This window comes from Lygodium microphyllum, chromosome 4, assembly GCF_053477565.2.
Source record: "Lygodium microphyllum isolate KBCC chromosome 4, Lygodium_microphyllum_v1.1.10, whole genome shotgun sequence".
Classification (NCBI taxonomy): domain Eukaryota; kingdom Viridiplantae; phylum Streptophyta; class Polypodiopsida; order Schizaeales; family Lygodiaceae; genus Lygodium; species Lygodium microphyllum.
The window spans coordinates 104,733,529-104,749,069 of NC_141138.1; the positions used below are offsets into that span (position 1 = coordinate 104,733,529).

A 15,541-nucleotide genomic window follows, 5' to 3' on the forward strand; every position below is an offset into this window, starting at 1 on the left:
AGCATAACTTAGAGCTCAAGAATACATATAGAGACATCATAAACACAACTAATTTTGACAATGTAGACAGAGACATGATAGGTAAAGCAGCCTCAATTAGAATGGCAATGACTCATGGGTACTACTTTAAGGACACCCATCCACAGAGAACCTCCAAATGTGAGGACTATGTGCAAAGGTTAGTAGGCATGCTATAGAAGGTCAAATGATTATTGAGTGGAAGGGTATTTATGATTTTCAATGGTTTTTTAAATAACCCAACATATGGTAAAATAATGGTTTTAATATTCTTGTTATACGAAACTATTAAACATTATATGGTATTTTCACATTGATAGTGACAAGTTTGGAAAGTTTTAGCTACTATTTTGAATTAGTATTGTTAATACAGGCTTGTTAAAATTTTGTAGATGTCAATTTCAATAATAATAATAATAATCCATTAGTATCAATGACAAGTTTAATATTGGGCTATTATGTAGTGTTCATGATATGGAAAAAACCTTAGATAGTGAAGATCTCCTATATTTGTTGTTTTAGACTAAAGAATATTTGGTTTAATTTTGATAGTGTTGTGAGGTATGCAATTTTTTACACTTAAACTAGTATGCATCATAAAACTAAAATAAGTGTCCAAATATTCTTTGTTTACAATATTGTTGTTGAGGCAATCCTTGTTTGTGAAGGCCTCTCATGTTTCCTAAGTAAGTTTCTAAAAGGACACATAAAGAGAAATCAAGTCTTGGAGGGGCTTCCTTTGTGGAGATTTTATTGAGACATCATTTGTATACTGTAGTACCAACAACTTTCCCAAATGTCACTACCAAATATTGCAATCTTGGTAACTAAACCACAAAAGCAAGTCATTAAGTTTCTCAATCGGTCCAACTTATGAGTGCCATTAGGTACAAGCTAATTAACATCTTTGATCACTATAATATATGAATCCATTGAGGTAATTGGCTTGTACTTGGTTAGGGTCTACCAAGGCTTTGAGAACATTGGCCTCTTTGATTGGTCCCTCAAGCACTTTCTAGTTTAAATATCATAATAATATTTATGAAATTACAAACAATGACAATACATGCAACATTGATATATATATATATATATCACTCATTTGAATATTTTCTATTAGTCTATTTGAGCAAAGCTTCAAAGACATTGAAAATGATGCTAATGAAGAATGCGTGGCTTTAAGTATATAGGAAGTCCTTTTTCAGGGCATGGCATTGGATCCACAAGTATCTTCTCAAGTGGATCTATAAGGCTCCATGTAAAACGATTGACAAGGTGGTGAAGAAAAATCAAGATCTCCATCCGCACAAATTCGTTGCCTGGACACATCCTTGGGCCACCTCCAAATGGCACGAATGTGTAGGGGGTTGGCCCTACTCCATCAAAGCGTGATGGATCAAATTTAGAAGGATTTGGAAAGTACTTTGGATCTCGATGAGTGGAGTTGGCCGACCAATAGATCTACACCCCATAACCACAAGAACATCTTAGTTAACATGTTTTACATAATGCCAAAATTTTATTGATTTGTTAAAGTATTTCAAATTTTCATTTCTCACCAATCAATTATAAAGTACCTTCAACAATAGTATCTATTTGTAAAAAGCTCCGGAATCAAAACAATCTACACTAATCTATATTATTATATTATAGTACAATTTTAAGGTATTTTAAAATATCAAAACAACAAAAATCTTTAGCAAACACCAAGCTATCTCCTATAATTCTCTATCGCCTAAATATAGAGGTGGCACATGGTGTTGGCATACTATAAACATTTTCTCTCCCCCATTTTATTTTTACTCTTTAAATCTTTAAAAAATGCATAGCTCTCCCCCATCTCTCTCATCTAAATCATTAAATGTGACACATGGCATTGTCATAATGAACAAAAATAGTACATGTTTTAGCCATTAATCCTTCTCTCTCCAAAAAGCAACTTCTGGGCCGATCTTCACTAGTGGCAAGGGAGCTAGTGAATCAATGTTCACAAAAAACCATCCATTAGTGATTTTTTCATATAAGATTTCTTTAAAATTGTTAAAATTAAATGTTGTATTTATGTGAACTAGCTTTTTGGCAGTTTAGTTGTAAAACTAGCTGTCCCCCCCCCCCCCCCCCCCAAAAAAAAAACTAGCTAGGATTCAAACTCTTCCTTTTCTCTATTGGATGGGAAAAGAGTCATTCAAGAGTATTACATAAGCTACAAAAACAAGTGAAGATGTCCAGTTACTACATGGTATTCTAGCATGGTATTCTAGTAACTAAAGAAGAACAACACTAGTAGCAATACTACTCATGCATTAAGACGTTGTGATAGTAATAAGGAGGGTTCAAACTCTTCCTTTTCTCTATTGGATCGGAAAAGAGTCATTCAAGAGTATTACATGAGCTACAAAAACAAGTGAAGATGTCCAATTACTACATGGTATTCTAGTAACTAAAGAAGAACAACACTAGCAGCAATACTACTCATACATTAAGACGTTGTGATAGTAATGAGGATATAATAAGAAGAAGCAATGATATTGAGATGGAGATTGATATGCAGTTGGGTAGGTGGGTGGGTGATTTAAAGAAAATCTCTCTCTCTCTCTCTCTCTCTCTCTCTCTCTCTCTCTCTCTCTCTCTCTCTCGTGTGTGTGTGTGTGTGTGTGTGTGTGTGTGTGTGTGTGTGTGTGTGTGTGTGTGTGGAAAGGGATGTATCTATAACAAATCATCTATATAACATGCATTCAAAAGGTATTAAGAAATACACTTTCTTTATATGCTATAAGGTTATAAAATGAACCCTTTTACTTTAGTAAACTTATGAAATTTTTCAAAACTTCATTTAAATATCTCTTTTGTAAACATAATCCTATAAATTTTACTAAATAAAATACCCTTTCTTTTGAATGTGACATGTGGTATCTTACATGCTCTATAAGGTGCACCCCCAAGATGTGTATGTATATACATATTAAGAGATAAGAATTTTTATCATACCTTCAAGTAGCTTAAATAAACATATCATAGATTATTACGCTCTATAAGGTGCACCCCCAAGCTGTGTGTGTGTATATATATATATATTAAGAGATTAGAAAAATTATCATGCCTTCAAGCAGCTTAAATAAATATATCATAGATTATTACGTGTGTGCATATATATTAAGATATAAAAATTTGTATCATACCTTCAAGTAACTTCAATAAATATATCATAGATTATTACGTGTGTCATCAAATAAATATCTAATAATGTATGTCATACCTTCAACTAGCTTAAATAAATACATCATTTAAGCATGAATTGTATCATTTGTTGTGCTTGATTAGATTTTTGTGAGAAAAATGAAGTTTTCTCACAAAAAAACAATGCGAGTGAGGCTAGCCTCACAAGCTTCGCAATGACATTGACCATGTGAAGTGTGATTAGCAAGCTAGAGTAGTAAATATACATTAAAAGCTCTCAAAAATTAGGAAAAAAAAAAGGAGGAAAATTTACACAAAATCTTCAAAAAAGAAAGGCTAATAAAATAAGGAATGTAAAATGTTAACTCAATGGGAAAAGTGAGCAAAAGAAAAAAATAACCATGATGGGGAAAGTGATATAAGATAGGAGGCATAAAGCATTTAGAAAAAGCAAGAAATGATGGGCCTCAAGTAGTTCACATGATATAAGGTAAGGGTAGTAAGGTCTAAATGTTTAGCTTCACTTTTGAGAATGTGAGTAGTTTGGAAAAAGCATTACCTTCGTTAAGATCATGCAACTCTATTGAGGATAAACCCTTGATAACAACTTGGAATTGCTTTAAACACTAGTAAACATACATTCACATACAAAAATATTGAACAAAACCTCGCCTAATATTTTGTTAGCATGTATTAAATGCAGTTAAGCTAGAAAGAATGCAAACAGAATTGTTACCCTCCATGATTTTGGGATTCTATAACCCTTATGTTCAAAATCCTCAATGGCCATCCTAAATACTCCTTGAGCAGGTGGTTGTAGCCTTAGTGTCTCTTGGACTACTCTCCAAGATAGTTTCATGCATTGAAGGTCCATCCAATTGAGTGGCTCATGAGGGCCTTTTCTTGTAGCAATTTCCTTGTTCTCTACATACACAATTAGTATATTCATACTCAATCCATCTAAAACAAATTACTAGGAAAGCTTTTCGATTTTGCAAAGAATCCAAAGAACTTGAAGAAAATCTATAATAAGTAAGTTCATATATCAATTCAATCGATAGAGAAACACGATTTTGATCACTCCCTCACCTTGCCACACCTCTTCCAAGATTGTTGGGTTCTCAGCAAGGAACTTGCACATCATGGTTGCCACAACTGTACTTGTGTCATGGCCTGCAAAGAGTAGCAATAAAATGTTGTCCTTGATATCTTCATCTGTCAATAGCTTACCATCATTATCCTTGAAAGCCAAGAGGCAAGAGAGGAGATCCTGGTCATTTGAGGCAATGCCTTGTGCGAGATTGCTTCTCCTCTCATTGATCCATGTTTGGAAGTGGTCACGAAGGACCTTTGAAGCTGCAATGGCCTTGGAAAATCTAGTGCCAGGGAGTGGGATAGGCAAGTTAAGGAGGCCTTTCATCATGGTAGTAAAAGGCTCTTCTAGGAGTACTTGTTCTTCCTTATGGGACCTGCTCATGAGTAGCTCACAAGCTAGGGAGAAAGTAAATTGCTTCATGAGGGGATAGACCTTGAGTTGGGACTTACCTTCCCAATGGTCTAATAAGAAGGCCCTAGTGAGGCGGTCGGTTTGGGTAGTATAGCGCTGCAACAAGGAAAATACTCTTATTAACAAATACACCAATTAAAGATCGATAAAGATTTGCAACCCATTTGTTTAGAATTTGTAGGTTTTTTGGGTTGCCTAAAATATTTCCAAACTAAGAAATTAACTCTAAATCGTGTAAGCATTTTTATCATGAAATTGAAATATATATGAATTGACTAAACATATTATGAGGTCTTTGTCATATTATACTAGGTTTATAAATACTTTCGAGTCTAGATTTGGTACGTTCTTTGGTGTTCCATTGTGATTGAATTGAAAGCCTTTCAACCATGAAACTTGATTATTGTACACGACTCTAAGTAATGGAAGTAAGATATTTCAACCAAGGGTATCAGAGGGAAAAGGTAAACAAAGTTATTTTTAGTTGTAAAAACTAGAGAGGATAAACAAAGCTATAATCATGAAAAAAAATCTAAATTTTAGAGAGAGAGAGAGAGAGAGAGAGAGTGTGTGTGTGTGTGTGTGTGTGTGTGTGTCTCCTCTTCCCTTAATTTAGGCAAGGTATGAAGAGATTGCAAGGGCACATAGCTAATTTTCTCTCTTCAAGACATTTCTTGTAAAAATGCCAACATATTTTCCGGGTGACGTGCGTAGTAAGTAAAGCGGACGGTGCACCTGCAGAGCTTCCGGGCGCAAGAAAGTCATGAAGGCGCGACGGATGCGCATGGCGTCGTGGTCGGCGGAGGAGAGGGCGACGAGGGAGCGGGGGCCCAGCACTGCGGGGACGCTGCGCGGCCACGAGACGCGCACGATCCTGTTCTCGCCCGTGAACAGGGCCTTGTGGGCGGCCGGGCCCGTGAGCACCACCGTGGGCCGGCCCAGAAGGCTGGTCTTGAACACGTCGCCGTGCTTTGCCAATCGCCTCTCCACGAACCCCCACGCGCCCCCGGCTCTCCCCCTCGCCGCCAGCATTTCTAGGGTTTCCCCGATCAATGGCAGGCCCAGGCTCCCGGGCGGCAGCCTCATCCGCCCTGCGGCCGCTGTGGATCCTTTCATACCACGGCTGCGGCCCCATATTATCACTCGCCATAGCTGCTGCAAGCACAGGCTCGCACACAAGATCCCTGCCGTCCATGCCACAAGCCTCCCTCCTGCCGCCGCTGCTGCAGGCGTCCGGCCTGATATCGTTATTATCCTCACCGGCTCCCATGATCGAAGCTGCTCCATCAGCGCCATTATCCAGTCGCTGAACATAATTAGCTGGCTGGCTTGCCTCTGATCCCTGGCGCATCGACGACAGCTGATCAGACGGTTGCGTGCATTCCTCCTCTCTTTGATCGTTTGCGCGCCTACTTTGACCTTACTAATAAGGTGTCCATGGAATTTGTCTGTTCCCAACCAGCATCTCCAGGGTCTCTGCAAGTGAGCATATGCTGTAGGCTGCTAATACTATACCGGCCACCATGTCTCGTTGGCCGGCATTGTTGATTCCTCTTGAACCAAAAACACACCAATTACGGTTCACGTCAACCTCCCCTTAAGAACTTTGCTTAAGGTTAAATTCCCTCGACATTATAATGATCAATATTGAAAAAACATTATCGCAACGAACTTTTAATCAATCCCTATATACGAAAACGATATCTTCTCTATTGCAGGAAATGTTGCAATATTTCCTATGTGTGTATGGATGTATTCCCTATATACAACTAGGAAATCACATTCCCCACATCTATCTAACAGTAGAGAATTAAAGGTAAATATAGACTATTTCCTACATCTTTAAAAATTCCCTATATTACAGGATACACAAACATAATTCCCTACTTCTAATTGTAGGGAATCATAGGTCACTATGTCTTAAGAATTCCTAAGTTCTCTCAAAATTCCCTATATAGGCCCCCCCACTCCCCACACATATACATGTTGCATGCCCATGCGCCTACATGCATAAATGCACACATAGATACATGAACACATGTGCACATGCATACACACGCACATAGACACACACACACACATGCAACCCTCTTCACTTTTAGTCAAAAGGCCATATCTAAATATAGTCATGGGCTTGTTTATCCTAGCACTAAATATTGGAAACGACCAAATCCATGTTGTGGAAAAAGGAGGCCTCAAACCAAGTAGTTACATACATATTTTGTACACCATTGCTTCTCACTTTTCGTATGTTCTTTTGCAGATTTCTTCTCCTTCCTATTGCCGTAGTGTAGTGAGCCTTGTGAAGGTAACCTATAACAGATCGATAACTAAATTTTAACCACCATTTGACATAGCTCAATACTTACAGAGACGGTATGACTAATAGTTGATTGTTAATGAGGAATATTCAACTACTAACACAGATTAGTTATAGATTACTTTTATTGTTATTATTTAGTAAAACTTAATTAATTTTTTGTATTAGAGAAAATATTTTGATTAAGGAAATTGGCTAGTTTAGTTCCTAGTACAAGGTTAATATAAAGCAATTCTTAGCTTTCTTAATTATCATGAGTTAAGGATATATATAAGACTAAAAAATACCAATATTTTTTTAATTATATGCATTAGTCCATTCTAGCCAAAAGTACTTCACTACTTTGTTTCCACGTGCTATGTACACACACAAGGTGCACATTAAGAAAATGGTTATTTTTTATTTAGTTTAGTAAAAAAGAAATTTACAATTGAGGAGCAAGAAGGGTTTACCTCTTTTCACTTGCAATAAGGGTGTTTGGGGGGCAAGGGGTGTGTCGCATCACACCCAAGAAAACCTTGATTAGTACCTCAAAGCTAACAATGGCATTCTAATCATGCTTTAATTGGTTTGGAATCCTTGTGAAGCGCATGAGGCTACACCTCACTCACTTCACATTTTTGTAAGTGCACAGCAACTTTCCTTTGCTTATAAAAAGACATCCTTCATGTGTAATAAATATAAGTTCACTCTACATGTAATGAAGTGCAAAAGCCAACAATCTCAAGAGGAAGATTCACACACAATTAAAATGTATTTCTCTATAGCAAAGACCATAACTTCTAATTATTCATGATACACTTCTACGAAATATGTGTATGCATGACAACACAATTGAGTTAGCTAAAAGAAAGAGTATGCCATCAAACAAACAATGGCACAGTGAATGGTGTAAGTGGCCATCTAGGCTAATGTGGTAATTAGAAGGTTGGGTGCCAAGGTTTAATTTAGATCTTAAGTGGTACAAAGCTATAGGCGGTTGTAAAAACCTAAACCAAACATCTTAAATAACCTTACAAAAAAGAAGCTTATGCAGCCAAGTCCAACTTGCCCAACTTGGCCACCACACAATAGTTTCTCAAGCCCATCTTGCGAAATAGAATACCATGTATAATTGCTTACGAAACCATGTATAATTGATTACAAAACCATGTACAAAAAATAAAGGAATTATAAGGCTTTATGATGATATAAAGACATCTTGAGACATGAATGATCATGTCCTTTACCTATATGCCCAATACATCATGTTTGGCTTTCAAAAGCTATCTTTGCTACATCAATTTACCATGGTATCTCTCAATGGTTGAGAGAGAGAGAGAGAGAGAGGGAGCGAGAGAGAGAGAGAGAGAGATGTTCTCAAACACAACACACCCACCACAAACTTGCACGATTGCTCTCTTTTTTCTATATTTCTCTTCGAAACCTCTTTAATATGATTATATAAGATGTGTATAAGTGTATGTGTAATGTTTTACATTAGATATACTTGTGTTTTTGAGGTGAGGGATTTGATGTATTTGTGTGTGGGTTTTTTAATCACAAATTTTTTTTTGGGAAAATGGGGTGGGTGATAATGGAAATCAAAGTAGAAACATGAAAAGAATGCATCGTAGATTTTTCTATCATTAACAATAGCATCTCTCCTCAAGTTGTGTGCACATGTAAGAGATGTGTGTACAAACTCTGGGTCATTAGGTAGCAGAAACACAACTACCTTTCTGTAATTTTCAAGTGGACCTCTATCTTTGTGCATGTGTGGATGCAATTGCTCATGTCGAGGATCAGACACATGTCTTGTCCCTGTATTGGTTGACTCTATAATATGTATACATCTCTATATTATCTACCTTGAAAGGACCAACTTGTCAAGTCTATATACGTAAAGAGAGGAAAATAGGGTAATAACAACATCATTTTTTGGCCGGTTAGGAGAGAAAGAAACTACCTTTGAAGATTCAAAGGCAGAATCTATACAAGATGAAAATATTGTGCACAATATGTTCTACATGTAGGGATTTGAGAATACATACGATACTCACATTTCTAAAATGGAAAATGCTTTAAGGGGGACAATGGTTACGGAAGCATTTAAGACAATTTTAATGGATGAAAGAAGGACAGATGGAGGGAGGAGAGGACCATGTTGATTGAAAAGTTAGTACATATGTTAATAATGTTCATGTGGTTGGTTTGCATTAGAAATTTGTGATAATTGGGTTTTCAATCTTTAGGATGTAGAGTCTTAGCTTCATGAGGAAAAACCTAGTCTAGAGATAGGTACATTTCATATGTTTGTAGAGATAAGAATTTCTTTCTATGGGAGAAGGGATTAATCATGCCCTTCTCACCCTTGTTTGTGGAGGATGCCATAATTTGATGAGGTAGAGTTTTCTCACCCTTGTTTGTGGAGGATGCCATAATTTGATGAGGTAGAGTTTAAATGCCCTTACTTAGATGCTTCAAAGGAGGTATTCCCTAAACTAGAATGCCTCCCAATGTCTTTTGGGTTTATGCAATATTAAGAAAAGCCAAATTCTAGGTAAAAGTTGGATCATCTTCCAGAAGGCTAATTAAACTAGTAAAAAACTTGTAAATTTCCTATTGGTATGGATGTAAAAACTTGAAGTTCTTAATTTTCAATTTTCCCAACTCACTTGACACAAAACACACACATACACAAGACACACACCTAGAGTCTCTCTCATGCACACTCACAACTTGAGAATATACTCACCTTTTTTAGCCACCAGTGACCATATAGGAGGAGCAACACATAGTCTCTTTATATATTTCATTACACAATAGTTCATCCCTCGATCATTTTGTAGGGGGAACATATACTTGAAGGTGGCGGGCAACAAGTGTTGAGAATCCTTTATTGAAATCTTAAGAAAAAGAAAATATCTTAAGAAAATAACTAAAGTGATAAGGTTTCTTATTTGACTTAGGGTTTGCAACATTCGTTTGGCACCAAACTAAAATATACGAGGGAGAGAGAGAATATAGGATAGAGAGAGACAGAGAGAGAGAGAGAGAGAGAGAGAAAGTAAAAGGATAAGAAGAAGAAGAAAAGAAGAACAAGCTATCACATTGGAAAAAAGATAGGAAAGTAGCCATCTACTGCAACTCTAGCTTGTGTACTTATTTCAAGAATATATCTTACTAGAAGTGCATCAATAGCTGACCAAGAGAAAGGATTGATTAAGGTGCTACTTTCATGTCCAACCGACCTAGCTGTCTAGGAGAAAGAATTGAAGGTGACCTGCTACGACCTCACACTGCGACCTGTTGTGACCTAGCATTGAAGCTTGCACCAATCACACATTGGAGTATAATGCTAGGACTTGTTGTCATGACCCCCAACATTGACCTACTGTGAAAGTTTGGGGGGACCTGCAAGTTGCATTGATCAAATATTCAAGTGCATTATTATTTTCTTCGCACAAACTTGGCAAAGATGGTTCACACATTTTTCTTTTCTATGTATGGAGCTACATTGGTTAGATCTTCAAGTGCATTTTTTTTCTACTCATGGGCATGTGCTTGTAGTGCCTGCACCAAGCCAAGATGATTCAACGAAGACATATATAGGTACATTTTTATTTTCCATCCATAAATCACTTATGCTTGCATGGCGGCCTGCACCAAACCAAAATGGTCAACGTGAGACATATATAAAGAATGTATGTGGAAAATTGTATTTAAAATATTTTCTTTTCTTTATACATTGTCGTATGCATGCCATTATTACTAGAATCTATCCCAATATGGGCTAAGAAAAAGTAGCATGCATATCATGTTCCATTAATCCTGTCAACATTATCTAGTAGCAAGGGATTAATATATCCTATTGCATGAACTTGGAGATGTCCACAACTAAAGGCAATATACTTGGAGCTATGTAGCCACTTGAACCTACAATTTGAGACAAGCTCCTCATGAGATTGGCCCCAAAGAGCTTTCGCTAGCCCAAAGTGTGCAACATGAGCCTCTCATCCAACAATAGATTGTTGGACTTAACATCTCTTTGGATTATGATATATGCATACTTGTGATGAAGATAGGCAAGACCCTTGGTAGCACCAATTGCTATCTTATATCTCATTACCTAGCTTAGTAAACCTCCACTGACTCCATGAAGGATCTCACCTAAACTCCCATCAAGCATGTACTCAAGTACTAACATGTTGATGTCTTTGTTAGAGCAATACCCAAGCAACCTTACAATATTCCAATGCTCGATTCTCCTGAGGGTTTCAATATCCATCTCAAACATATTGCGATTTTTATTCCTTCTTAGAAAAGCTCTCAGCTTATTGAGACCACCCAGCCATAAGTTTGGATCCATCGAGGGTTCCCTCGAGAGAGTAGTTTTAGTTATCTAATTACCTACCATTTTAGGTTCAACATATAAAAATAGCTTCTTTAAATTATCTCTAGATACAAATTCGTTACACCCTTAATTCACGACACAAAAACGTAGTAAAGCAATTCCTTCTTAATAGTTCCTTTCAAAAAAATGACCTTTTATAAATATTTTCATGTTTGAATGTATTATTCTCTCCAAGTTTCATTCCCCAACTAGTATTGGAACTTCCAAATAAGGTCTGGAAATCCAAGGGTAGTTGCAATTTGTAAGAGCCCAAGGAATTTGTGACCAAAGCCCCTTAGTATCCTTACCCCCTCATGCCAACTAGAGTTCCCTACAACAAGACCTTCTGTGTCATGATTGGTCTATACTCACTAACGCGACACAAAAGAGAAAAACCCTTAGAGTAGGTTTTATTCACGCTGGCCTTGGGGAGGTCTAGCACCATCAAGAACACTACCTCAGTCGGCATTGTGTGTTCACCGAAATACTACCTCAGTCGGTGATCTGTACTCAGTCATCCATCTTTTAGCCTGATGATTTTAGAAAAGATCAGTACCTAGCTTGCAATCACAAACATCTTATTTTGAATGCATTATACATAAACTTTTAACAAGTTTATTTCCAAGACAAATCTTTCTTTCCAAAAACAATAATACTGAGATAAATCAACATAAGTGGCAAAATAACTTTGAGACAAGATAACTTCAAGGCAATTCAGCATAAATAGCAACAGCTTCCAATAGTCTTCCTGGTCCTTTTCCTTGGGGGTTAATTTGGACTGAATTTAAGAAAGAATTTCATACTTGAGGATAACTCCCTTGGAGTTTCGTGAGTCTTTGCTCGTAATTAAAAAAAATCTTGGTTAGTTTAATTACGAACACTATCATTTGGCAATTGCATCTCAAGGTCTCTTATATACCGAGGATTAGATGATTACCCATCAGAGATTTTGTTTGATCAACACAAAAAAAAACACAAATATTGTATCTTTTAGAGACATAGTACCTTCTCGTACTTGCTTAGATTCAAATCTTGTACAGACCTAAGTTACCCGTTGGAATTTGCAGTTAAAATTTCCTCAAAGAAATTATATGCATGAATTGAATAAAATCTTATTTTATGCATGCAACTTCTCTTGCATGTTCACGGATCAAGACTTGCTAGTTGTTTTTATTTTTAAAAAATAGTACATGAAGATCCATGATGGGTGCTTGGTTGACGGTATTTATGGCTTTGTTTGTAATTTCCGTACTTGCCATTCTGTTTATAGTAATTGTGTCCACAACATTATTAGCAGCTCTTGCCTCCGCAATCTTCGTGCTTTCTTTTTCAGGGCCATGATCTTTAATTGTGAGATCGCAAAAAGGAGGAATTTGGCAAAGGAGCTTGGGGGTAATTAGATTGACAAAGTTTTGATTGACAAGGGGAAAAAGCGATCACCAAGAATTTTGTGAAATTGAGAAGAGTCTTGATTCCACTGGGGGGAATAGGATAGAAGGGATGGAGGTTCAATTGAATTCGAGAGCTCGCGGAGTATCCTCTTTGTCTTCTTGATGAGGAATTCTCCTGCTCGCGCTTCTCTTGCCCCACTCCCTCTTGCTCTATACTCCTGAGAAGGGCCTCTCCCCTCTAGCTCGGACTACTCTCACAGCTCCCCATGCCTCTTATTTATAGCTAAATTAGAGAAGAAGGGTTGTGGCTAAGAAGAATAGCTCTTTATGGAGGGGAACTTGGCAAAATCGGCAATCTGAAGCTTCCAAGATCTAATATGATACTCGGACTATAAATCTGATGGTTTCGTTGGCTCCAAAAGGGGGGTAAAACCCCAGGATACCTCATCAAGTGATAACTCTTTCAGATTGCTCCTTCCTATTCGGAGTATTGTTTACTGCCTATAAACTACGATCGCAACACGCACAATTTCACCAATCCTTCTTTTTGCATGAAATCTTCAAAACTAGCTGAAAAAGCCGCTTGTTTTGTTGTATACCCTATTCTAGATGTTTCCATAGCTTTTTAGGATATTTACAATTCAAAAATATGCTAGTTTTGTCCAAAAATATAGTATTTTTGGACTATCCATACTATAGACACTAACATTAATTACTAATATGGCTCATAACTCTTGTTCACACAGTAACTTCCGTGGTAGGTGGCTACAGTCCTTGTTAATTTGAAAAAGGCTCCTTGACTGGGCATTACAATTTGTTGGTCGTTTAGTACATGGTCTAGTTTAGGGACATATGCTTTCAATAGACTGTCATGAAATGCATTATGTACTTTCAAGTTGTTAGGGGGTTACAGCTTGTAAGTATTTGACCCTAGACACTTTAGCACCTTTTATGGCCCATAATACCTGGGACTTAGCTTCTTGAATTCCCCCAAAGATAAAGAACTTTTCTTTGGGCGAACTCGTAGGAAAACCATGTCACCTTCTTTGAAGATGCATTCTTGCCTTCATTGATTGGCATGTCTTCTGTCAATCCTTGGCGGCTTGAATATCTTGCCTTATAGCTTTCACTTGCCGATCCATTTCTTCCAACATTTGCCTAGATGCTTCTACCTATAGGGTAGTATTGAAAAAATTTAATGGCATAAGACAATCTTGTCCATATAGTGCCTGAAAAGGAGTCATTTGAATACTTTGATGATATGATACATTGTAGGAAAATTCAACTAAGGGTAGGTATTGGATCCACCGTTTGGGTTCCCTATTACAATAAGCCCTCAGTATGTCCTCAATAACTTGGTTGACCCACTCTGTTTGACCATCGATTTGGGGATGGTAAGCAGTATTGAAGCAGAGCTAGATTCCTAGAGCTTCGAACAAACTCCTCCAAAAGTTTGAGGTAAAGAGAGAATTGCGATCTGATGATTCTTTGGGGTAATCCATGTAACCTAAAAATTTTCCTAATAAATAGTTTGGCGATATCAGAAGCCTTGTAATTGGTTTTTACAGGAATAAGATGGGTAACTTTTGTTAGCATATCAATGACTACCATTATGGAGTTATATCCTCCTTATATCAAGGGTAATCCAACTATGAAATCCATGCGAATATACTCCCATTTCATTTGAGGGATGTCAAGTGGCTGGAGCTTTCCTGGCATCTTGACATGCTCGGCCTTCATTCGTTTCCAGTTTAGGCATTTGATAACATACTTAAGTACATTACCCTTGAGTATTTTCCAATAGAAGCTTCTTTTGACTATATTAAGAGTCTTAGCATAACCAGGATGACCCAAGAATGGGAAATTGTAAGCTTCCCAGAGTATTTTTCTTTTGAGTTTCTAACTTGCAGGAATACATAGTCTTGTCCTGTAATAGGCAAGCTCCTAATTTATGGAAAAATCTTAATATTTAGTCTTGAATTTTGGATTTGAATCCTTGACGGAAATTTCTCTTAACAAGTTCTGATAGCTTGGATCCTTCACTGCCTCTTCTTTAGCCATTTCGATGAGAGGGTTTTTGGGCTTTGAAATTATTCTGAAAAGAGTTCTATCCCTAGAGGGTTCTTCTAGGATTATAGCATTAAGGAATGATTTACGGCTTAGGGCATTTGCAATCACATTCTCCTTGCCTGGTCTATACTTTATTTCAAAGTCAAATTCTTGCAAGGTCTCAACCCATCGGCATTGTCTCATATTGAGATCTGGTTGAGTAAAAATCCACTTTAGGCTTTTATGATCAGTGACTAGAGAAAACCTATTACCAAGCAAGTAATGTCTCCATAGTTTAAAGGCATAAATTACAACAAGTAATTCTAGATCATGTGTGGTATAGTTTCTTTCATGGATCTTTAATTTTCTTAAAGCATAGGATATTGAATGTCCTTCTTGCATAAGTACACAACCCAAAGCAAGAGAGCTTGCGTTAGTTATGACTTTTAATTATTTACTAAGGTCAAGTAGCCTTAGGATAGGGATGGTACCAAACTCTTCTTAAGCTTCTCAAAGCTAGATTGTTCGACGGATGTCCATATAATGGAAACTTACTTTTTTAGAAGGTCGGTGAGAGGTGTGGGGATTGAGGCATAGTCTTTAATGAAGACTCTATAGTAGCCCATTAGCCCTAGAAAGCTTCGCACTTCCTTGACCATTGTTGGGGGGGTGGCCAATCTTGTGTATATTGGACCTTGGCAGGA

The 15,541-nt window shown here is 37.2% G+C and overlaps 1 protein-coding gene across 4 annotated transcripts in view; it reads right to left on the reverse strand.

Annotated features, from left to right (window-relative positions):
* Positions 1 to 983: 983 nt before the first annotated feature.
* LOC148037425 (cytochrome P450 716B1-like) overlaps positions 984 to 15,541 on the reverse strand; it is a 56,623-nt gene continuing 42,065 nt past the window's right edge. For 2 of the 4 annotated variants that reach the window (XM_087676348.1, XM_087676349.1), the window contains 3 exons: positions 4,285 to 4,798; positions 3,932 to 4,119; positions 984 to 1,479 (listed from right to left, as the gene is read on the reverse strand). In XM_087676348.1, the coding sequence (XP_087532474.1) occupies positions 1,177 to 1,479; positions 3,932 to 4,119; positions 4,285 to 4,798 (1,005 nt within the window). In that variant the 3' untranslated portion in view covers positions 984 to 1,176. Of the gene's footprint in view, positions 1,480 to 3,931; positions 4,120 to 4,284; positions 4,799 to 5,437; positions 5,992 to 15,541 lie in introns of those variants that run through there. The other 2 variants (XM_087676352.1, XM_087676351.1) reach the window with 2 other exon arrangements.